General features: G+C 37.4%; 2 protein-coding genes and 1 long non-coding RNA gene across 6 annotated transcripts; 2 read left to right on the top strand and 1 right to left on the bottom strand.

Moving 5' to 3' along the window:
• The first annotated feature begins 561 nt into the window (after positions 1-561).
• On the top strand, positions 562-1063 carry LOC145209589 (uncharacterized). The gene is made up of 3 exons (XR_013855124.1): positions 562-656; positions 716-820; positions 973-1063. It is a non-coding gene; the product is annotated as an uncharacterized LOC145209589 (long non-coding RNA).
• Positions 1064-3880: 2817 nt separating this feature from the next.
• On the top strand, positions 3881-7715 carry LOC145205212 (receptor-type tyrosine-protein phosphatase alpha-like). The gene is made up of 12 exons (XM_080077885.1): positions 3881-4043; positions 4328-4459; positions 4891-5030; positions 5092-5227; positions 5463-5563; positions 5854-5942; positions 6003-6076; positions 6213-6338; positions 6408-6524; positions 6735-6880; positions 7226-7361; positions 7454-7715. The coding sequence occupies exons 1-12, from the start codon at positions 3981-3983 to the stop codon at positions 7526-7528; spliced, it is 1335 nt and encodes a 444-aa protein (XP_079934011.1). The 5' UTR covers positions 3881-3980; the 3' UTR covers positions 7529-7715.
• Positions 7716-15147: 7432 nt separating this feature from the next.
• LOC145238927 (uncharacterized) lies at positions 15148-20010 on the bottom strand. 4 transcript variants are annotated; one of them, XM_080102232.1, is made up of 11 exons: positions 19384-19834; positions 19272-19322; positions 18944-18985; positions 18817-18876; positions 18711-18761; positions 18538-18585; positions 17973-17999; positions 16591-17906; positions 16018-16329; positions 15771-15947; positions 15148-15298 (listed from the first exon to the last, which is right to left on the bottom strand). In XM_080102232.1, the coding sequence occupies exons 1-11, from the start codon at positions 19419-19421 to the stop codon at positions 15228-15230; spliced, it is 2193 nt and encodes a 730-aa protein (XP_079958358.1). In that variant the 5' UTR covers positions 19422-19834; the 3' UTR covers positions 15148-15227. The 4 variants fall into 4 exon arrangements, with proteins under 4 accessions (XP_079958358.1, XP_079958343.1, XP_079958349.1 ...); XM_080102217.1 differs by having other exon boundaries at positions 16591-17999; positions 19384-19835; XM_080102223.1 differs by lacking the exon at positions 18817-18876 and having other exon boundaries at positions 16591-17999; positions 19384-20010.
• Between the last annotated feature and the right edge of the window lie 5949 nt (positions 20011-25959).

A 25959-nucleotide genomic window follows, 5' to 3' on the forward strand; every position in this document is an offset into this window, starting at 1 on the left:
GGGTGCAATCAAGCATAAAGTGTAAAAGAAAGGCCTACTACGCTTGTCAAGTGAAACGTGAGTAATATTGCGTGTAGTTTAACTTAAATTAAGCGCAAGTCCCAATTAGGAATTACGAATTGAATATCGTATGCATTCAATTGCAAGCCATGGTTTGTAAAGTTGTTTACCTTACCGTTTGCCCACATTTGATGCCACAGAGTTGTAAGTGTACCTGAAAGTTTACCCCGAACCCGACAATGTAAGCATGTACCCGAATCGTTTGTGAAATACAGTTAAAACTCGAAGTTTTGATTGGCAGATCCATCCATGAAAATCCTACAGAAAGTGCAGCTGAAAAGAATAATATAGAAGACGTACATAATAGGCAATAACAGACAATGGCTTATAAAGAACGTTTTCCGACTGTTTAGAACGGTTGGGTGACGTTTTATCACACCCGACGTTTGATCACCCGCTTTCATAAAACATTTGATTATTTGTGCTAAACTGCTGCTTAATATGCAGTGCAAAACCGCTGCTACCTTCAAATTTAACTTGCGATCTCACTTTTAGTCGAAGCTACAGTGGAGAGAGATGCATGCAACGCTTCAACTGTGGTGGTCAGGTGGACTGGACTTGATCAATTCATCAAAAACAATAATCTCAATGCAGTGGTAACATTTGTATGAAGTAGGAAACTTTGCATATCATTTTCGAAATGTGTTGTACTTAGGTTGAAATTCATGTTTCGAAGCTGAACAGAAGATTCAGAACCCCGTATTTAAATGGATCGACTGCGATTGGAAGCTTGAGTGTTGACACAAACTATCAATTAAATGTAAATATACCAAAAATTGCGACCATTCTTATTATACATTACAGGTTAACCATAACCATCGACATAACCTAAAACAGCAACAACACGAAATAGTCCAACAACGTAATACGCGGAAATTGTGCAGAATTATTTAAACAAAATTTAAATCACAGGTCACCGCAATTCTCTCTGGTTGCGTTAGCTATAACGTCTCCTTCACTCTTGACTTCAAAACATTGCCTTACCAACCATCGAGTTGCTATCCTCTAGGTAATAAAAGAATCATTGTTTTAGTAAAATGAATAATTTGACATTCTTTTTTAAATTTTGTAACTATGCATCAACAGTTGTTACCAACGCAACGACTTTTGAATGCAACGCCTCAACGGCTGTTGTCAGTTGGACCGGACTTGACCAGTTTATTAGCAAAAGCGGATTAATTGCAAAGGTGATTAAATTATACTGTTAACACATCACAAGAGTCGCAAAGTTTGTCCCGTCAGAAACGTTATCATCCGCAATATAGTTGTACTACTTTGTAAAAAAATTAATACGCGAGTTAAATGTGCTCAGGTTGAAGTTTTCACACCAGTATTGAAGGAGAAAATCTACGTTCAGTATTCAGACAAATCGGCAACTGTACGAAGTTTAGCGCCTTCTACCGTCAATATCATACAAGTAAGTGAGTTTCGTGCTTATAGAGACATGACTTTTTGCTCACCTTAATTTATTTTACTAATGGGTGTATCAAATCCATCCTATTACATTCTAAGCAGTAATGCAAGAGGTGTATCCGCTTAACTTGTTTGTCGTTTTAATTGTAATTAGATAACTACACGTATATCAAAACCCTTTCAGTACGCCACATAATGATACTGCGACGCATAGCTTTCTTCCGGCAATTGTAAACGCCAATTAATAACGATGCAGGTTTTTCAATGTTCGTATTAAGTATCACCAAGCACTGTTTCAAACAAACCCACCCTTTCTGCTTCAATATTGTCTATACAAAACATATTTTTCTATTCATTTATTCCAGGTCACAGTGATTGTCACTGGTTCAATCAACACAAACATCACATCCAATCTGACAGTAAAAACTCCCGGTAATCCCCCTCAAAGCTGCTATTCCAAAGGTAAAAGGCGTGTATCGTAAGTTCACTCATGTTAAAATTGTATTTCTAAACACAGAAGGCTTCGTGACATTTGATTTGATAACAAAGTGGTGACGTAATCACAGATCAATTTTCTTCGATCACACTCAGCTGCACAGGTGCTATAAACCAGTGCTCCTTGTGTAACAAACTGTTTTGTTTAGATAATCTAAATGCGACTTCAACGAGTGTTGGAATGATTGCTGGCCTGGTGATCGGGCTGTTGTTTCTGGTGCTTGTCATTGTTGCGCTGGTGATCATGTTTTTAAGACGAAAACACAGGTATTGCTTGTGATGGATAATGTCATTTTTTCGAATGACGATCTGCTGCAGTTCAAAATTTCCATATGTATGTGTAAATATTGACTTTGAAAAATTTGAGATGAGGTGATTTTTATCACCACAAATAGATTTTGCCAATGAAATGCATAACTATTGTGACCTTAAGTGCATTTTTTTGTTTGCAGTACTTCCTGAAATTTATTCCCTTTGTGCATGGCTATGTTTTAGTAGACCCTTGCAGACTTAATAGGGATGTTGATATATACCCGAAACTCACACTTAACCGAAGGTGCATAATAGTTCGTGATTGGATAAAAAGTTTGAAAGCCTGTCAAAATAGCATGAATGAAAAACCTGCGCTTAAGTCATGCTGGTCGAGAGGGTAATGCACAATGAAAGTGAAATTGAAGTTCTATTGTGCTTTATAGGCTTGGAACGGATCAACCGAGTCATGCGGGAGCTCAGCAACCGTTAAGACTTGGAATTTTAGGTGATGTCAAAGTCGTATGTTTTTTATTTTCACTGACACATACATATTGACGTCAGAAAGGGGTTTAATTCACACTTTTTCTATCAGGGCCGGCTACAAATCGTACTAGACTGATGTGTCAACTTTAAATGTGGAGTATCATACGATCCCAAAATGCATTCCACAACTTTTAGTGAAACTTGACACAATTTTTGTTTGTTTGTGTTACTTTACTAAAAAGGAAATAAACTGTTTGGCTAGGATGATCCTTTACCAAAATGTTTTCTCGGTATAAGTCGCGCAATTTAATCTAAATTTATTGATTTTTTACTTTTCAGCGCCTCAAGTTGAAAACCAAGTTCACGAACACCCATTTTCTGAAACCGCGGCGTTCAACTGCAGAGTCAGCAAATTGTTTGACTTGTACAAGAAAAGCGTTGAGTCAGGATCTCTTTTCTCCGACGAGTTTAAGGTTTGTTACTGGTTTAAAGTTTGTTAATCGAATTCACGCAGCCGAAGCAGGAAGGTTTACACACAGACTCTACGTCACAATCGAAACCAGGAAACGTCACAAACAATAGAATGACAGATGACCCTCAATCGTTCGAGAAGGGGATAATAATTGATGCAATCAGGCGTTTTCATATAGCACAAGAAATAACACAAATTTACAGATATATAGTTTTTACTGTGTTGTCACTTGAATCAGTTTTAACACCAAGTCATGTGCCACTTTTCCCCATTGACATGTAACATCAAAATGTTGCTAAAGTATTTCAACCATTTCATATTGGGATATTTGCTGTTCTAGAAAATCGAAAACCAAAGCAAAAACAACGAGAGAACAAGGGACGTGTCGCAGTTGCCGCAAAACGCTGTGAGAAACCGGTACAAGAATATTTTTCCTTGTAAGTAAAAAAATGTAAATGAACAAAAGGGTATTTTTTTCACCGAAGAAGAAAAGCAATGACAATAAACGCTAATCAGCAAAAATGTTTTGTTAATGCTACCAACTGTCTGTAATTGTTAAGAAAAAAAATCAGGCACCATCTGAACCAAAAACTAACAGATTTCAGATCACATTATCTTATGGAAACATATTCGGCTGTTAGCTTCTTGTTTTGTTTGTTTAATAGACGATCATGCTCGAGTGGTTTTGCAAGGAAGCGATGGAAACGATTACATCAACGCCGCTTACATACCGGGTTACGATAACGAGAGGAAGTTCATCGCCACTCAGGGTCCGAAGAAGGAGACAATCAACGATTTCTGGTTGATGGTTTGGCAGGAAAACTCCAACATCATCGTAATGCTTACTGGCTTAAGGGAAAACGGAAAGGTTGGTTAACGCTTTCATTTTTGCTCTAATAAAAATTAAAAAAAAAAACGCCAGGGCACTGTGGTTAAATCAAGGAAGTGTTCAGTGCGTAGACCATTGTTATCAGGATAAAGCGTAGCCATATTTGGGTTTCGAGTAATACATAACTTATAAAATGCTATGATTGGTTACAACAACTACCACATCATGCCACATGAAATATGTTTAACCCATTATACGGAAATGCAAGCAAGCGTAACATAACATACAGTTTGCACTAACATTGTGATCCTTGTTACGATCAGTCAAAGTGTGAGCAATACTGGCCCGACGTTGAATCTGAAAGGAAATTGTCGCCAGGCCTCACAGTTCGAACACAACTTGAAATAACCATCGGTGGAATCGTTCAACGACAGTTTGTTTTAATTACAAACAGGGTAAGTGCAAATAACAAACCAAAATGTTGTCTGACCAGCGTAACAAGTTTGGCAGGCAAAAACAGTTTGGTTCATTGAACACCAAAGCTTGGAATACCACGAGGCTTGCCCGTTGATTAAGTGCACTGAAATCTGATCTTCCAATCAGGGTTTCGGCGTAAAGAAAAAAGGCAGGAAATGAGCGCAAACGAGCCGCAGCAAATACAAAGCTTCTAACATTTCTTCGAAATCCACTAGTTTGAGATTTGATAAACTTTTAAGTTCTGACGTGACCATAACCTAAAAACCAGTTTCAATATTTCCACATTAAGTAAAATATAAAATGAACACAGTCTAATGCGAAAGTGAATGAAAGGAATTGTTCTGGAATTCCTGGTGCGGTGACGAATAAAAAAACAGTCTATTATAAGTTATGCGAGTATGTTTTGCAGGAGCAACGAACCATAACACAGCTGCAGATTACAACTTGGCCCGATCATGGGATTCCAGTAACTACATCCAACATGATCCACCTACGTAACATGGTTGATGATTTGCAAAACACAAATGCTCCAATCATCGTGCACTGCAGGTAAAGACTTCACAAACCCTGTTTACTTTATCATTCAAATGAAGCATATGTTTGTATGCAGTGCTGGAGTGGGACGCACAGGTACTTACATAGCGATGGACACTTTGTTTCATGAACTTGACGACAAAGGGACAGTTGATGTGCCACAAACCGTGTTAAGAATGAGAGAGAACCGAAAAGACATGATTCAAAACTCGGTAAGCTGATCGTCGCTCTAATTACACTTGACGATACATTAATCATATACACCTAACCGGAAGCACATCAGGCTTTAGTTGGCTTGAAGTTATGAATCGGCTTGACCATAATTGTACTATTGGTATGTATTTTTATCTACTATACACAACTTGACATTGATAAAAGTAAAGTTATAATGTAAGCAACTAATTCCAGTACACGTAAATTAGTTTCAATAGCGTATATTTTGTACAGAAACAATACATGTACGTCTACAAACTGCTTATGGAGCGAGAAAGTTTGATGAAAACAGATAAAGATGTGACAGAACTACAAACGATGACTACAAGTGAAATGTAAGTCAATTGTTACATTTTGTTAGCTTGCATACAGGGCATTTGCCTTTGCAGTAATTGTATTATCTTGTATAGTTGTGAAGCGACTTGCACCCAAACAGTTTAGTAGTACATTAACCGTTCGGATATTTAAGCATTTGACCCAACCAGTTAATAGGTGAAAGTTTTATTATGGGACTTTCGATATGTGCAGTATAGGAGAATGCGACATATGATTGCTTACGCATATTATACACATTCTGTTCTGATTAGGAATTTCTACGTTGAAACACTAAAGATTTGTGTTCTAGTAAGAAAATGCAAGACAAAGAATTCAACACGCTGTCATCGTGGAGATTTGGCGAAGAATGGCAGGAAAATCACCCACAGCTGAGAACATGTAAATAGTTGACTACAAATCTTTCATATGTTTTCCTATCACACACAACATTGTTTTTAGACAAAAACACATCAGTCAAAGTTTACGACAAAAAGAATGAAAGCATGCAGCAGTTAGATGCTTCATATATCCAGGTGATAACTTTCGAGATGTGATTTTTTCTGTTGCCAGAATGCTTCAAATGTATTTGCCATTTAACTAAAACCAATAAGGATCCATCAAATGCATTTTTGGTTGTTGGCAATCAAATAAAATTGTTTCTCTTTACAGCAACATGACTCTGAAGACCTCATCATCGCTGCAAGAAATCCTGCTCCAGGAGAAGAAGAAAACTTCTGGAAGATGATCGTGGAGAGAGGAGCTTCACTTGTCGTTGATTTAGACAACAGCATTCAAGTAATTTTGACAGTTCGCATTTTCCTATAATAGCCGTACCCTATATTGTATACCATACATCGTCTTCAGATTCCAATCAATGCAGCTTTACAATATGAAGACATTTCGGTTTCTGTACGTGAAGTTAATAGTTTCAACGTTCACAATCTGATAACTGTCAACGTCTGGTCTGCAACCAACGCCTTTGTAAGTTAATAACTACCCGACAGCATCGATTGTAATACTATTTCTAGGTGGAGAGTTAGTATTTTGAAAACATTTTTTTTCTTACACTTTTTTACAATAAATTATTACGTATCTTACAACGAATTACTATGTTAACCACACTAAGTTTTTCATTATTTTGACGAAACTAATTGTTCACACAAAATTGAAAAAACCCTTATTTGGTGTCAGGCTGCCCAACAAGTGATGCTTTTACAAGTCATGGGATGGAGTGACGTGGAACAACCCCCGAAAGAAATGGACTTCATCAAAATTATCGAGGAAATGCAACGACTAAAGACCAAACAGAATTGCAAATGTGTGTTGGTAGGATGCAGGTAATGTTTTACTTGGATACCACGTCTAACAGTTTGTTTGTGAAAACGCACAACAACTAATTAGAGGCGATATGCCGGGGTATGCCGGTCTCATAAAGATGTTGATATGAAAAGGCGAGTGGAAGAAAAGTCCAAACTCAATAAATTTCGGATTTAAATCCGCGACAGAAGCTCATTAGGAGCTTAATTACGCTTTACTGTTGTCAACGGTAATTGTTTTTCTTGCAAATTTTTAAACAAAATTGGATATAAATCTGAGCAGAAAAACTCCTGTTGAACCGCCTTAACTAAGTTTAATTTTACACTTTTGAAATACCGGATTCTAAAATAATGATGTGTTTACAGCAATGGATCAACCAGAACTGGGACCTTCATCGCTCTGGTGAATATTCTCGAACGTTTGAAGGCACAAAAGCGGGTGGATGTATTCCGAACTGTGAAAGACCTGAGAGATATGAGACCGAATATGGTCGACAACAAGGTAAAAATGTTTTTAAAATGTTTTCGGTTTCGCAATGGAAAAAAAAACACTACTATCCAGTGCGTATTCAAATAATGTTTTGGTTATTACAGGTACTCTACAAATACTGCAACTCTGTTGTCATGCAATATCTTTCCGATTTTGACACTTATTCAAACTTCAAGTGAATTATATGCATTTATGGGCCACTGTAAACTGTTTACTGTGATATATATATATATTTTAAATGAACAATTTTTTATGTACTGAAGTATTTTTCAATGTAGGCCATATGTGTGTTTTGTTTATGCTTATACTTCAAGAGATCATAGTGTTTTTCGTAATTAGGTTGGCAGGAAACATTTCTATTTTCCAGTAATAACGCTTTTTCATTCTTTTTTTGTAATTTCTAATGCATGTGTTGGTCGTTTATGCTTTGTTGAAATTTGTCGATCTAAGACAGTGGTTCCCAACTTTTTTTGTTACACTCCCCCCTTCGCCCATTTTCGAACTATTCATTCCTCCCCATAAGAAGAAAAACAAATATAACATTAAAAATTAAAGCATTTTGAAATAGACCTTATAATTAGGGTCCATTCAGAATCCTTTAGAATAGACCTTATACTGTCCATTCAGAATCCTTTACCAAATGTGAACCGGGTCCAAATTATACTAATACATAATAATGTAAAAACAAAAATATTCTGTAACATTTTCAATGTAATTTTTTTGCAGTTTTTATGAAATTCCTCCCCTGAACTCATAAAATTCCTCCCTGGGGAGGAATTCCTCCCCGGTTGGGAACCACTGATCTAAGATTTCACTCGTGGGTAATTTTTCGGGGGACTAATAACGAAATGCTTTAAGAATCAAATTTGAATGCAAAAATTTAAAGGTATCAGTGTGTGTAAGAAACTTGGAATTCGAAAACTACTGTTTCATTTTTACACAAACGTTTGTGTCTTGATATTCGCATGCAACAGTTTCGTGGCACAAACGTAATGTAGTTGTTCATATTAACCTAATCGTTATGAAACTTATTGTAACAAACCAGAAAATTGGTTGAATGACATTTTATCCCACAACTACCGCATATACGTAGCCACCACCTACTAGTGTGGCAAACAATATGTTGGCCACACCAAAACCAATTTTCCACACGTTGGAAGGCACATAGCGCAACTGGAAAAACGTTTGACCATACGGCAAACAACGACTAGAGCGCGCTCTTGCGCCACTATGCGGGTCCACATACTGCTATACTCTGTTACAAACCGTTAATAAACCGGTGTTGTGTTTTTTTAATGGAACTTGTCCGAATGGTCCGGCGCGCCTGACCCATTTACAGACATAAAAACCCTGATCAGGATTCGTCCCCGGGAGTGCCCTGGGTTCGAACCCGTGAAATAAAAGAAACAAAATAATGTTTGTTTTTTCCAAATGCCACCAGTAATTTTTTTTATATTTATGTAGATAAACGACTTAATAAACCGTGGTCGAAACTGTAGCGGTTGTGTTGTGCATGATATGTATTTTCGTTTGTGCCACTTTCATGCCCAATCCCGCAATGACCATATATTGCTCATTGCTCAAAAAAATGGCGGGGGGTATTTTGTAGCGGTTGCGACATAATTTGTGCAAACTTTGCAATATTTGTTTACCAAAATAGCTCGGTTTTGACTCGCTAGCTCAAAAGCTGCGAGGAAGTTAAAATGTATAGCAACCAAATCCCACTGTATTGACAAATCGTGTTCGGACTTTGTAATATTTCCTGTCGAAATTTGTGCAAGAGCCAATGGCCAGAGCATAGTTGTGCAGTTTAATGCCACGTGTTATGAATAGATAAAACGCACCGCTAATGTAATTTGTCACAACAGTTTTAACCCAATAGCAGTTAACTTAATTTGCTTGCTGTCCAAAATGGTTACTTTAGAGTAATGTGTTTGTTGCTAGTAGAACTTGAAATTATGAGTAAAGGTTGTTATTATTACTTTCTAACGACTTGTTTTGTTTCTTAAACATTCTATTTGAATAAGCATGTTGATTGAATAAACAAACTGAGGTGCAAAACCCTTGTTGATCGAGACTCATGACATTGATTGATGATGAAAACTCAGAAAGTGAGGACGAAAGTACAGGTAGCCTTTGTCTACCACACGTAACCACTTGGCGTGCTACCGCGCCGTCCGCTGGTTTATTACAGAAACGTATACAGAGACTGGTGCGCTAGACTGTTTGTTCTAGCAGACTATTTTGAACTCCCGCCTAGGGAAGAATTCATTGAAAGTGTTTTGACTAAAGACATTGCCGTGCAAATAAGTTCATTCAATACCAACCGAAGGTATATTACCACAACGTATAGCTTCAATCAACTAATCATCAGAGATCCAGACGAAGCTGATCGTTATCACGATCTATACGCTATACGTAAATTTACCAACATAAGCGCTGTGTTGTTAAGCAGATTACGAAGGCCATTTACTACACCTTTGTAACCACAAAACTATTATTCAAATTATTATCATACCTCGCGAAAGGTAAATTAAGTGTTTGTTCTACGTCCTAAATTTTTTTCGCTTTCTGTCAAATACACTCCATCATGTGTTGATCACGGCAGATTCATTACGTTCTCTCTTTTTGCTCGTTTCGCTTGATTTTCAAACATGTTATAATTTATGATGTTGAGCACCGCCAAAGTGCCTCTACTAAAACAATGGTTGCTTTGCGGGGCTTGTGAATTCCTAATGTTGCTGACAAAGTATTGTTTGATTCGCCGTTTGTCATGTTTTTAAACATTGAAGAGGGTCTAGAAAGAATTGAGCAAGTTTACTGAACGTATTGCAACTGAAATATATCCTGGTTTCTCATCAAGCTAAAGTTTGAACATAAAAATATTGGGCGTATGTCGAGTACAACTGCGAATTTTGTTTAGACTGCATTTGACAAATAATGCCCAGACAATTTGCAACGTAAACAAAATACTAAAAATAAAATAATTTGGTTGATCTGCAATAATTAGAATGCTGAAATACTATTTCAAATATTCTTTGTGTGGTTTAGCATCTACTATGTAGCATATTGGGAAGAAAATGCTTTGGATTTTAAGAGACAATTTCGTCAGGTTGGAAACCACTGAACTGAGTGTTGCAATTATCAGACATGTGTTACGTTTTCTCCCTGTTACTCTGTACCAACATATTGGACGTCGAGTTGACAAAACAATATAAACCCCCGCAAGTCATCTTTAGAAACCCTCGACTCACTGAAGTTGCGATTATGTGGGAAATCGTATTGAGCAGGTCGCAAGGCTGCCATATTGTGTTGCATTCCTCATTTTTACTGTCTGATCCCATTTCCAGGTGGACGATCTTGGGAGGGCGAAACACTGTCATCTGGTGTCAGTGAGTTTCCTTTTTCATTTACTCTTTTAGAGAGCTCGCCATGTTTATTTGAAGGTCAGCGAATGTCCAATGCCATAACATATCTATTTAGCATACACTGCGTTTCTTTGGCATGAACTTTGTCTTTTCGTTCCTGGTTGCGTCGGTAAGGTGCGCTACACAATTTTCGCAAAGTTTGACATTCCATCGGGAAGAGATATCTCTACAAAGAAAATATTCACAGTGGTGCCTAAAACAGACCTTACGAATAACCCACAGGCTAAGGCAATGGTTCCCAAACTTTTTCATATTTTTTTCTAAACGGTTCCTTTGCCGTTATTTCGAGGGCTCGCGGTCCTTAAGCCTAAATGTATATTTCATAAAAACGAAAGTTGATTGCAGGATTTTAGCTAGTTGTGCAAAATTGCGCATAATAATCATCGAAAGACAGCATGTGACATCACAAACAGGATAAAAACATTACGATTGTGCGCGAACAATTGTATTTTTTATAGATGTCATTCAATAAAGGCCATTGGTTAGCAACTTGGAGACAGTCGATTCTCAATTCTACTTTGATTTAAACTTATTTAGTGGCACAAACTGACGCCAAATAAGATTATAGAATTACTTCAACTGCTTCGCGGTCCCCCTAAAACTGTCTCACGGACCCCTAAAGGACCGCGGACCCCAGTTTGGGAACCGCTGGGCTAAGGTTATGTTATGGTAATCAATACAAGGTAATCAAGATACAAACTATCACCAATTCAAAAACATCAAATGTAAAGTCAGGTACATTAGCAAATTTTAACACATAGAATATGCCGAAAGTTTTTTTTTTTTTTTCACGGGATTCGAATCCAGGACTCTCCCGGGGACGAATCCCGATCAGGGTTTTTATGTCTGTATGTGGGTCAGGCGCGCCAGACCATTCGGCCAAGTTCCTGCCCCCCATGCCGAAAGTTTTCAAAAAAAGCAGGGAATTTTCAGAGGGCGCCCCCTGTTGGTCCAAGTTTCGTGTGACAAAGGTGGTTACGTTCCCGGTGAGGTCATCAACATATTACTCACCTTCAAGAACGAGATCGAATATGACGTCACTGCGGTCAAGGTCAAGTTGAAACAAGTAAGTTGTTTGTTTTTAATGTAAACTTTCTAAATTGAGTGCGTTTTTGTCTGGTGTTCATTTCACTGAGTATTTCCCAAAGTGCCATACGTCGAACCCACAAATCCAAACTCTAAATACGAAATAATATTTAAATTAATTTGATCTGATTCCTTTCTCAACTACTTTGTTAATTTTTTGCACTAAAGCATCAAAGGCTTAAAATCTCAAATAGTTATAGTCGTTGTTTCATGACAATTGTTTGTGCAATTTGCGTTAACCGGAAACAATCAGATGACCAACACTATTTTGTTGTAGCACAAAACAGTACATTTGCTATTGCGATTGTCATAAATCTTTTGCAAATGTTTGTAACTTAGCACATTTTTTTTATCAAGTATGGTTATTGATTCAAAATTTTAACTTGTTTGTGAACAAACAGATGTTTCTCGAGAACCCCAATGGCCACAATCTTGTTCTAAACTCAAGCAAATGTGAAAGCTCAAATTACGAATTATTACAAGTAAAATACATTTTTAGGAATTGAATTGGAGATATTGTTAGTTTTTTGTTTGGCCTCTTTGCTGTTATGATAACTTACATCAATATTGTGCAATAGCGAAGTTTGCTTTGTATGATATCAGAGCTGAAATAACACCTCCACGTGTTGACATAACAACTGGATTAACTGACATGTGATTATGGCGGGTCCACCAATCTATACCGACAGCCTGTTTATTCAACTGCTACACTTTCCCACTTTGTTGCATACCTGCCTTAATTAACACGCAAATGTTTGGTGGTCGGATTGCATTAAAAATTCGGAATTATTTAATGACGTAATAGCTTTATTGGCAATACTTCAGCCTCATGTTGTTACCGTTTCAATGGGCTACCACAAAAAGGCATTTTATATTTACTTTTTATCGGCAAGAGTTGAACAATTTATTGGCAAGTGTTGAACAGTCAATACAGATTGATTTGTACCTTGAAATAATCAATTTTACGTTGATTTGTTTCACACCATAAAAATGTTTGTTTTGAAATGATTTAAACCATTTTCAATTTGGAGGCAAACAAACGGTTTTGCCTGATTGTTGTGGTTGTGATAAATAAACTAATGAAGATTCTGATCGTTAAGCATCAAAGTGTGTTGATGTAAAATCACAATTCACAGTTTACAGTTTTAAAAAATCTGCCATGAAACATACAAGTCAGCCAGCCGAACGACAGCACCAGTGACAGGTTATTACGTTATATAAAGCCCATAAAGATGCAAAGGTCAGATGCTAAATAAGAACAGGGGGTCTATTTTTCATCCACACTTAGCTTTGGGCTAACGATGCGTATACTAAGGGACTACGAAAGCAGCAGCCGTGTGCGATCTCTTGACGAGGCCAACACTGCAGTGTGGAAGTTCACTCTGTGCGTCACTTTGCGCTGCATAAAAGAGGGCGAAATTTGATCCCCATTTAGTTAGGGCTGCGTTCTTGTATACTAACCGATTCCGCAAACAGCAGCCGTGTGCAGTCTCAAGTTCATACTGTGTTTCGCGTTGCTCTGCAGATGGTCGTACAGCGCAGAGTTGCTGTCCGCTCGATATTTGTTGAGAAGTTTACGACTTGAGTTGCTGTAGTAACCCATCTTATCTGATACATACGGAAGAACAAAAAAGTAACCAAGTCCTTTTAACGTTACGCTACTTTGTTACTCGAACGTTTTCTGTATAAAAACTTCTACATAATGTGAGGTTGACCGCACAAAGTGTTACGGTAATGTTGTTTTAGAATATTATTAATTTGTCTGTGCCTTGTCAGGATGGTACGTTACCTTGAACAAAACATGTGGGTTTAAACACCATCACATTAAATAATGATACAGTGATGCCACATTGCACAAGCCATACAAGATGAGTTGTTCCAAACCAAGTCGTTGCATGCATTTTCGTGCAGCGTGGCGCAGGCAGGAAAAGCTTAGGACAAGTCAGATTTAACCAACGTCAGGAACCTGCTGTGCGGAGGCGCTCTACTAACAGAGCTCACAGTAACAAAGTGAACGTTATATTAACTGTTGTGCATTATCTCCTACTCGAAGCTTTTGCAACGTAATTGAATGTTACCTATACACAGGCGTATGTTTTGAAGACTGCTTAGAGGCAGAACAACAAGCCATGGTTGGTGCCGAAAGCCGAGAAGAGATGTACAGTGCAAAATGACAGTAGAACAAGACTGTTGTATGGTTCAGATGTTGAGGTGATGTAGCTTGACAAACAAGGTCTAGCAATTTGAATTCCAGCAATCAAAGTTTTCAATAGAATTGCAGCTTTGTATAATCATTTTTAAATACAAAGGGGTTAGTTGATTTAAAACAGGGGTGGGCAGCCTGCGACCCGCGGGCCACATGCGGCCCTTGAGTAAAGGTTGTGCGGCCCGCAGAGACGATTGAATTTGAAATGTACTCACAAACGAGTCCAAATATTTTATATTTTTAAGCGGATTCATGCGCCCGATGCTATTCTTCTGCGACCTAGCAATATGTGGCTAGAATCAAATGCAAATTTCACTTGTAGCCAAGCATATTTGGAAAGTAACGAAGTAAAATCACCTTGTATTATACACAGGTGCGGCCCGCGATCTATTATTGGCTATTGTATTTGGCCCCACAGTAACGAAGGTTGCCCACCCCTGATTTAAAAGCAAGTGTAGCAAATTGCATAACATTCTGCTAAAGCCGCTACCTTTAGTGAATGGGTATGGTCAGGTTGACCATTACATACATTTTTGCATTTGAAACGAATTTTCGTTTCCGTTTTCGTTTCGAAATGGCCAAATTCGTTTCGAAATCACGAATTTTGTTTCGGAAACAATTTTTTTGGCCAAATTTGTTTCGAAATTCGTTTTCGAAGCAAATTTTCGAAACAAATTTGCCAAAAAAATCTGCCAAACAAAAATTTGTTTCCGTAAACTCGAAACGAATTTTTGCTCAGAAAATTTTGCTTTCGCTCGATGTCGATAAAGAGCTCAAAAATGGGAAATTTCGTGAAAATAATTTTCGAAACAAATTTGTTTCCACTTCGTAGAAAATTTGTTACTTACCAAGTTGTAGAGCTCTTCTGGCAAATTGCTCTACAAACTTGATATTATGCCTGGCAATAGCTTACATTTGTTACTTACATTTAAGTACTTTCTGCACGACGTTTACAATAGCAAATAGCCTTGTATTGTGTTTTTTAAGAAATGTTTTTGCTGCTGGTCACCTTTTACCAAAATAAACTCATCTCATTTCAACACAAGTGTCTTGGCAATTTAAAATCAGGTCTGTGTCATTTGCATTTTTTGTATTATTTATTAACGAATATAAAAACAAAAGAACAATACCATGCAGTACTATACTGCTGTATAGTAACTAAAACAGACTTTTTCTTGATTTCTTTTTCTTGATTTCTGAATCAGATTCATATGCTTTGGTTGGTGAATCTAAAAATAAAGGTATGTTACAGTTTGACAAGTGGTTTAAATACATTCAATCAAACCAGTTGTATTTGGCCGGCCTACTATATATTTTATGTTTCTATGTAAATGCATAGTTCCACAGACAAGTAATAAAACATGCAAGCTTTAATGCAAAATCTTTTTTTGTATGTGTGTGTTTGATGTGATGAGTACCGAAGTCAGTTAAGATGGTAGCGGGCAGGAAAAAAGTGTTGATAGCAGCCAATAGTATAATGACCAATCCTTGAAATACCTTAACACCCCATAAGATGTTGCATCAGCAAAGTTTCACCCAAACAAATGAAATTATGATAGTTTAATTACCCTTTACCATAAACGATGACCTACTTCAACACACCTTGACCCTAAAAATGCATGTACAGTATTGTAAATATTTGGCTGGTATACAAACCATATTCTTAGCATTGATTTAATAAAATACAAGTGTAAACATTACATTTTTGGATTCGAACTGCTGGATAAAACAATCCATCAGCCCATCTGGCTTTTATTTCATCGCCCAGCACAATTTGATGCAAATTCTTCAGTCTCTTTTTGTGCTTTGAACGAATGTCCTTTATGTTGTTAATATCCACAATCTCCTGGTCATCAAGGAATTTGACACGAATTGAATCTGCAAATATTTTTAATTTGTGGTTAAATGTTTTATGATGTTGGCTTTTTTCTTAATTTGATGTTCTTACCTGTAGCCTTTGCATGGTCAGCATGAGTCGCCCCCCTGCTCATCATTTTTTCAGCATCAGAAGGTCCTCCAGCCTTCATAGTGTCAGCATCAGCAGGTCCTCCAGCCTTCATAGTGTCAGCATCAGCAGGTCCTCCAGCCTTCATAGTGTCAGCATCAGCAAGTCCTCCAGCCTTCATAGTGTCAGCATCAGCAGGTCCTCCAGCCTTCATAGTGTCAGCATCAGCAGGTCCTCCAGCCTTCATAGTATCAACATCAGCAGGTCCTCCAGTCTTCATAGTATCAGCATCAGCAGAACCTCCAGAGCTTACATCTGACCAAAATGACATCATAAAAATACCCCTTTACTTGTAGTTACTAATTACCAAAATTACAACTGTTAAAAGGGCACAATATCGCTTCACAAAAGAAGTTTTTTTGCCAAATAAAACTGTTATTAGTATGTTTTGTTATAAAACGTTTCTGTATGTTTATCAACAAACTTTTTACACACTTACTGATAATTGTAAAATTTAGTTGTCAGCTTGGTATAAAACATATGCTTTAATAGAAAAGTTGAATCCTTACTACTTACTTTCTGACAACAATTTTAATGCTTGTCTTGCATCTTCCACTAGCTCTCCCGGGTCAGTGATGTTGTAAAACCTTTCTGCCACTTCAACTGAATGTCCTTCAGCTCTTGCCACAGCTGCTTGAACTGTTTTGGGGGCTTTACTGACCTTTTTTGTAATTAATTTCCTAGTGTCAGTAACTGTTACTTCTTTGTTAAAACAAAACAAACTTATTTGTTTGTAAAGCTTATTAAATTCCGAAGCTTGCATTTTAATTGCCTGATTTTGCACTTTTAATGATGGAAATACTTTATCCTCTGCTGAAGGTGTTAGGCCTAGATATTTCCACAAATGAACAGAGGTGCACTTTAACTCTTGTAGTTCACTGTGAGATAGTACAATGCACCCCTGCCGTTTCTTTTCCTTTTGATCTGAAACCATGATTGAAAAGTTTTTGTTCTCTGTTTCTCCAGCATCGCGAAGTTCTGAGTGAGTCATGCCTGTTAGCACACATGATCTGCATCCTTGCTTGCAAATTATTTTTAGAAATAAATCAGATACTATCAATGATGTATCTTCTTTTGTCAAACTACCAGGCTCAGATTTCCTTAGTAAATTTGCCTTTTGTGCAGTTTCTTGTTTCTCATATTCAACAACTGCACTACCTGGAAACTGGCAATCTTTTAAATTTTTGGTTGCATTCGCCTTCACTATGCATTCTCGTTTTTCTTTTTTGCTTCTTTGCCTTGCCATCCATTGACTCACAAGAATAATCAATTTTCTGACATCCCTTTTATAAATCTTGCTATAGTATATCTGGACATACTGCAAAAAATTTTGAAAAGTAGCAAGGTAAGTGTATCTTGTGCTGTCTCTTCCACTGCAGTTTGCCTTGATTGTTAATTTTTTGTAAATTTTATCTGGAAATCTTAAGTTCTCCAAATCGTTGTCCAACAAGGCTCTGATCTGTCTGCAATATGTAGTAGCTGATTCTTTGCAGCATTCATTTCTTTTACCAAATCCCACATGGACAATTTCCTCTTTGTAGCATTCTAATATGTCGTTAAGTTCTAATATTTTTGGTATTGAACGTTGTTCTGCAACACTTAGCGGAAGTGTGACCTCAGGGTGGATTCTAGCCATATGACTTTTCAAGCCATATATACCTCTACCACACAAGTAGCAAATGAATCCCCTAAAATTTTGGTAACTTCCAGTTCTACTTTTTTTCGAAAAGCTGTCATAAAAAAATAGTTCTTGATTTACTTCGGGATGTTTTTTTCGATGGTGTGTAACATTTACATACTGCTTGAAGCAAAATGGACAATGCCTTTTTCTCCTGAAATCAGTTTGTTGCAAAGTCATATCATAATGTACAAAGTTTATGGGGAAAAAATCCACATACCTTTTATAGCCTATTGGTGAGCAGGACCTGCATGACAAAAAATCACATATTGCACATTTGTTTCCAGTTAGATACAGAGACAAGTCTAGCATATATTTATGAATATATTTGTTTTGCTAACAATCACTTATGCAAGTCAACCTGCAAAGCAGTGATTCTTAAACTGTGTCCCCTGGCACACTAGTGCTCCGCAAGAGATTTCCAATTTAAAAACTACAAACATTCTCTGGGTTAATAACAGATTGCAAGCAGGCATGACAACATTAAAAATCTATTTTTTGTTGCAAACTAGCGTTTTGGACAACTTTTGTCATGTTATCCTGCAACATAACCTGCGGAATGATAAAGTAGTTTGTAAATCAGACACATGCTTAAAAAGTTCAGGAATCACTCTGGAAAGATCTATTTAACCCCACCAGTGATAAGTTGTACTATACCTAGTATAACTTACGAAAATTAAGAAAGAAAAAGATTAATCATTCATAAAAATGTATGGCAAAGTTACTTTTTACCATTAGGGGTTTTTGTTTTGTATACACTTGTATTATTTCAGCCTGTCACTTACAATCCACTTGAAGAACTTGAGGATGCACTTGTTGAGAAGGAATGTTTTCTGCAACACATAACACCCATTAGTTAAACAATCAAATAAATTAATACATGATTCATTTAGCTAGGCAAATGATTCTAACAATTAAATTATTTCGCACATAATTCCATTCTGATATGACTACTTACTTTTGACGAAGTTTTCTTTGTTGTGCAATAGTTTCCAGCAAACTACTTTTCCTAAATGCATGTTAAGTTTAAGAGGAGAAACAAATTTACTATGTCATCAACATACCCTTCACTATCAGATTCTTTACTACTCTCTTCAGTGGAACTACAAGAACTTGAACCAGCACTAATGAACAAATATTTCAACATGTTCACACATTAACGCTTTGTGCATTTGTATATTGCTTACATACCTCTCAGAAACGCTACTGTCACTGGTGATTTTTGGCCTTTTCCTGTCATGTAAAAAAACCACAGTTTACAACAATGTCTTTTTTTGAGCTGATTAATGCGCCTGATGCTAGTTTTCTGCAATCTGGCAAAATTTGGCTGGAATCAAATGCGAATTATACTTGTAGTTAAGCATATTTGGTAAGAAACAAAGCAAAATCACTTTGTGTGATGCACATGTGCGGCCCTCGATCCAATTTTGACATTTATAATTGGCCCTACAGTAACAAAGGTTGCCCACCCCTGCTGTATGCCATAGAATGAATACAAAGCAGTAAAAGCACAAGTCACCTTCCTCTTTTTCCTCTCAATTCGGAGTCTGATGTCAACGTTGAGTCAGAACTAAATCAGATATGTGTTACAGGAAAGTGAACAAAAACAGCTATTAAAATGTAGCATTCACCTGTCTTCTTCGACTCTAGCTCTTTCATATTCATTCATAATGTTAGACACTAATGGTTACTTACTCGACCTTTCTTCTCAGATAGCAATCTCACCTCACCGACGTTTAGCACATACGCTTTCACTCGTACTGATAATTCAGGTAATCCAAAATCTTACAAAACCGCATTCAAATTCGACCATGAGACATTATAATATTAACCAATTGCATCCACAAATTTAAAAATGTATCAAAAAAGTTTATATCTTGCGTAGGAATAATTAGAGATGGAGTCGGATATAAAATATACATCAATCGTTGTTTTTTTTCTTTTACGTAACGCACGTGTAGATGCAGAATCCAAAATGCCAAAAAGCTACCAATACAAGAGGAGGCTAAAAAAGCAAAATTAACTGATATCACGACTAACTTTCAGTTACAATTTATTACAATTGACTTTTTTCTCAATCTCTCAATTTGTTTTATGTGTCTGACCGCGCAAAACGACAGGCCGAACCAGAAACAGAAAGCACATTACATTTATCACAAGCACATGGCAAAATTTTAAACATATCACCGTCAAAAAGAGTCACACCATATTATACCGAGTTCAGAAATAACAGAGTCATGACCGCTCGCGCAATAGAATTTGGTCGCTTATTTTATACCTTATTGTCTCCCAAACACAAACGAATCAAGATAAAAATAAACGGTTTTCACGAGCCCACTTGGTACTGCAGTCAGATTGAACATGCAAAGTTTCAGCTTGTTCTGATCAGTAAAACAGAATTAACAAGCGCACATCGTAAGTATTTTTAAAGTTTGACCGCTCGCGCAATAGAATTCGGTCGCTTATTTTATACTTTACTGTCTCCCAAACACAAACGAATTAAGATAAAATGAAACGGTTTTCACGAGCCCACTTGGTACTGCAGTCAGATAGAACTTGCAAAGTTTTAGCTTGTTCTGGTCAGTAAAATAGAATTAACAAGCGCACATCGTAAGCATTTTCGAGTCATGACCGCTAGCGCAATAGAATTCGGTCGCTTATTTTATACTTTATTGTCTCCCAAACAGAAACGAATTAAGATAAAATGAAACGGTTTTCACGAGCCCACTTGGTACTGCAGTCAGATAGAACTTGCAAAGTTTCAGCTTGTTCTGATCAGTAAAACAGAATTAACAAGCGCACATCGTAAGTATTTTTAAAGTTTGACCGCTCGCGCAATAGAATTCGGTCGCTTATTTTATACTTTACTGTCTCCCAAACACAAACGAATTAAGATAAAATGAAACGGTTTTCACGAGCCCACTTGGTACTGCAGTCAGATTGAACTTGCAAAGTTTCAGCTTGTTCTGATCAGTAAAACAGAATTAACAAGCGCACATCGTAAGTATTTTCGAGTCATGACCGCTCGCGCAATGGAATTCGGTCGCTTATTTTATACCTTATTGTCTTCCAAACACAAACGAATCAAGATAAAATGAAACGGTTTTCACGAGCCCACTTGGTACTGCAGTCAGATAGAACTTGCAAAGTTTCAGCTTGTTCTGATCAGTAAAACAGAATTAACAAGCGCACATCGTAAGTATTTTCGAGTCATGACCGCTAGCGCAATGGAATTCGGTCGCTTATTTTATACCTTATTGTCTTCCAAACACAAACGAATCAAGATAAAATGAAACGGTTTTCACGAGCCCACTTGGTACTGCAGTCAGATAGAACTTGCAAAGTTTCAGCTTGTTCTGATCAGTAAAACAGAATTAACAAGCGCACATCGTAAGTATTTTCGAGTCATGACCGCTAGCGCATTAGAATTTGGTCGCTTATTTTATACTTTACTGTCTCCCAAACACAAACGAATTAAGATAAAATGAAACGGTTTTCACGAGCCCACTTGGTACTGCAGTCAGATAGAACTTGCAAAGTTTCAGCTTGTTCTGATCAGTAAAACAGAATTAACAAGCGCACATCGTAAGTATTTTCGAGTCATGACCGCTAGCGCATTAGAATTTGGTCGCTTATTTTATACTTTACTGTCTCCCAAACACAAACGAATTAAGATAAAATGAAACGGTTTTCACGAGCCCACTTGGTACTGCAGTCAGATAGAACTTGCAAAGTTTCAGCTTGTTCTGATCAGTAAAACAGAATTAACAAGCGCACATCGTAAGTATTTTCGAGTCATGACCGCTAGCGCAATGGAATTCGGTCGCTTATTTTATACCTTACTGTCTTCCAAACACAAACGAATCAAGATAAAATTAAACGGTTTTCACGAGCCCACTTGGTACTGCAGTCAGATAGAACTTGCAAAGTTTCAGCTTGTTCTGATCAGTAAAACAGAATTAACAAGCGCACATCGTAAGTATTTTCGAGTCATGACCGCTCGCGCAATGGAATTCGGTCGCTTATTTTATACCTTATTGTCTTCCAAACACAAACGAATCAAGATAAAATGAAACGGTTTTCACGAGCCCACTTGGTACTGCAGTCAGATAGAACTTGCAAAGTTTCAGCTTGTTCTGATCAGTAAAACAGAATTAACAAGCGCACATCGTAAGTATTTTCGAGTCATGACCGCTAGCGCAATGGAATTCGGTCGCTTATTTTATACCTTATTGTCTTCCAAACACAAACGAATCAAGATAAAATGAAACGGTTTTCACGAGCCCACTTGGTACTGCAGTCAGATAGAACTTGCAAAGTTTCAGCTTGTTCTGATCAGTAAAACAGAATTAACAAGCGCACATCGTAAGTATTTTCGAGTCATGACCGCTAGCGCATTAGAATTTGGTCGCTTATTTTATACTTTACTGTCTCCCAAACACAAACGAATTAAGATAAAATGAAACGGTTTTCACGAGCCCACTTGGTACTGCAGTCAGATAGAACTTGCAAAGTTTCAGCTTGTTCTGATCAGTAAAACAGAATTAACAAGCGCACATCGTAAGTATTTTCGAGTCATGACCGCTAGCGCATTAGAATTTGGTCGCTTATTTTATACTTTACTGTCTCCCAAACACAAACGAATTAAGATAAAATGAAACGGTTTTCACGAGCCCACTTGGTACTGCAGTCAGATAGAACTTGCAAAGTTTCAGCTTGTTCTGATCAGTAAAACAGAATTAACAAGCGCACATCGTAAGTATTTTCGAGTCATGACCGCTAGCGCAATGGAATTCGGTCGCTTATTTTATACCTTACTGTCTTCCAAACACAAACGAATCAAGATAAAATTAAACGGTTTTCACGAGCCCACTTGGTACTGCAGTCAGATAGAACTTGCAAAGTTTCAGCTTGTTCTGATCAGTAAAACAGAATTAACAAGCGCACATCGTAAGTATTTTCGAGTCATGACCGCTCGCGCAATGGAATTCGGTCGCTTATTTTATACCTTATTGTCTTCCAAACACAAACGAATCAAGATAAAATGAAACGGTTTTCACGAGCCCACTTGGTACTGCAGTCAGATAGAACTTGCAAAGTTTCAGCTTGTTCTGATCAGTAAAACAGAATTAACAAGCGCACATCGTAAGTATTTTCGAGTCATGACCGCTAGCGCAATGGAATTCGGTCGCTTATTTTATACCTTATTGTCTTCCAAACACAAACGAATCAAGATAAAATGAAACGGTTTTCACGAGCCCACTTGGTACTGCAGTCAGATAGAACTTGCAAAGTTTCAGCTTGTTCTGATCAGTAAAACAGAATTAACAAGCGCACATCGTAAGTATTTTCGAGTCATGACCGCTAGCGCATTAGAATTTGGTCGCTTATTTTATACTTTACTGTCTCCCAAACACAAACGAATTAAGATAAAATGAAACGGTTTTCACGAGCCCACTTGGTACTGCAGTCAGATAGAACTTGCAAAGTTTCAGCTTGTTCTGATCAGTAAAACAGAATTAACAAGCGCACATCGTAAGTATTTTCGAGTCATGACCGCTAGCGCATTAGAATTTGGTCGCTTATTTTATACTTTACTGTCTCCCAAACACAAACGAATTAAGATAAAATGAAACGGTTTTCACGAGCCCACTTGGTACTGCAGTCAGATAGAACTTGCAAAGTTTCAGCTTGTTCTGATCAGTAAAACAGAATTAACAAGCGCACATCGTAAGTATTTTCGAGTCATGACCGCTAGCGCAATGGAATTCGGTCGCTTATTTTATACCTTATTGTCTTCCAAACACAAACGAATCAAGATAAAATGAAACGGTTTTCACGAGCCCACTTGGTACTGCAGTCAGATAGAACTTGCAAAGTTTCAGCTTGTTCTGATCAGTAAAACAGAATTAACAAGCGCACATCGTAAGTATTTTCGAGTCATGACCGCTAGCGCATTAGAATTTGGTCGCTTATTTTATACTTTACTGTCTCCCAAACACAAACGAATCAAGATAAAATGAAACGGTTTTCACGAGCCCACTTGGTACTGCAGTCAGATAGAACTTGCAAAGTTTCAGCTTGTTCTGATCAGTAAAACAGAATTAACAAGCGCACATCGTAAGTATTTTTAAAGTTTGACCGCTCGCGCAATAGAATTCGGTCGCTTATTTTATACTTTACTGTCTCCCAAACACAAACGAATTAAGATAAAATGAAACGGTTTTCACGAGCCCACTTGGTACTGCAGTCAGATTGAACTTGCAAAGTTTCAGCTTGTTCTGATCAGTAAAACAGAATTAACAAGCGCACATCGTAAGTATTTTCGAGTCATGACCGCTCGCGCAATGGAATTCGGTCGCTTATTTTATACCTTATTGTCTTCCAAACACAAACGAATCAAGATAAAATTAAACGGTTTTCACGATCCCACTTGGTACTGCAGTCAGATAGAACTTGCAAAGTTTCAGCTTGTTCTGATCAGTAAAACAGAATTAACAAGCGCACATCGTAAGTATTTTCGAGTCATGACCGCTAGCGCAATGGAATTCGGTCGCTTATTTTATACCTTATTGTCTTCCAAACACAAACGAATCAAGATAAAATGAAACGGTTTTCACGAGCCCACTTGGTACTGCAGTCAGATAGAACTTGCAAAGTTTCAGCTTGTTCTGATCAGTAAAACAGAATTAACAAGCGCACATCGTAAGTATTTTCGAGTCATGACCGCTAGCGCAATGGAATTCGGTCGCTTATTTTATACCTTATTGTCTTCCAAACACAAACGAATCAAGATAAAATGAAACGGTTTTCACGAGCCCACTTGGTACTGCAGTCAGATAGAACTTGCAAAGTTTCAGCTTGTTCTGATCAGTAAAACAGAATTAACAAGCGCACATCGTAAGTATTTTCGAGTCATGACCGCTAGCGCATTAGAATTTGGTCGCTTATTTTATACTTTACTGTCTCCCAAACACAAACGAATTAAGATAAAATGAAACGGTTTTCACGAGCCCACTTGGTACTGCAGTCAGATAGAACTTGCAAAGTTTCAGCTTGTTCTGATCAGTAAAACAGAATTAACAAGCGCACATCGTAAGTATTTTTAAAGTTTGACCGCTCGCGCAATAGAATTCGGTCGCTTATTTTATACTTTACTGTCTCCCAAACACAAACGAATTAAGATAAAATTAAACGGTTTTCACGAGCCCACTTGGTACTGCAGTCAGATAGAACTTGCAAAGTTTCAGCTTGTTCTGATCAGTAAAACAGAATTAACAAGCGCACATCGTAAGTATTTTCGAGTCATGACCGCTAGCGCAATGGAATTCGGTCGCTTATTTTATACCTTATTGTCTTCCAAACACAAACGAATCAAGATAAAATGAAACGGTTTTCACGATCCCACTTGGTACTGCAGTCAGATAGAACTTGCAAAGTTTCAGCTTGTTCTGATCAGTAAAACAGAATTAACAAGCGCACATCGTAAGTATTTTCGAGTCATGACCGCTAGCGCAATGGAATTCGGTCGCTTATTTTATACCTTATTGTCTTCCAAACACAAACGAATCAAGATAAAATTAAACGGTTTTCACGAGCCCACTTGGTACTGCAGTCAGATAGAACTTGCAAAGTTTCAGCTTGTTCTGATCAGTAAAACAGAATTAACAAGCGCACATCGTAAGTATTTTCGAGTCATGACCGCTAGCGCATTAGAATTTGGTCGCTTATTTTATACTTTACTGTCTCCCAAACACAAACGAATTAAGATAAAATTAAACGGTTTTCACGAGCCCACTTGGTACTGCAGTCAGATAGAACTTGCAAAGTTTCAGCTTGTTCTGATCAGTAAAACAGAATTAACAAGCGCACATCGTAAGTATTTTCGAGTCATGACCGCTAGCGCATTAGAATTTGGTCGCTTATTTTATACTTTACTGTCTCCCAAACACAAACGAATTAAGATAAAATGAAACGGTTTTCACGAGCCCACTTGGTACTGCAGTCAGATAGAACTTGCAAAGTTTCAGCTTGTTCTGATCAGTAAAACAGAATTAACAAGCGCACATCGTAAGTATTTTCGAGTCATGACCGCTAGCGCATTAGAATTTGGTCGCTTATTTTATACTTTACTGTCTCCCAAACACAAACGAATTAAGATAAAATGAAACGGTTTTCACGAGCCCACTTGGTACTGCAGTCAGATT

This window comes from Phallusia mammillata, chromosome 1, assembly GCF_965637545.1.
Source record: "Phallusia mammillata chromosome 1, kaPhaMamm4.hap1.1, whole genome shotgun sequence".
Taxonomy (NCBI): Eukaryota; Metazoa; Chordata; class Ascidiacea; order Phlebobranchia; family Ascidiidae; genus Phallusia; species Phallusia mammillata.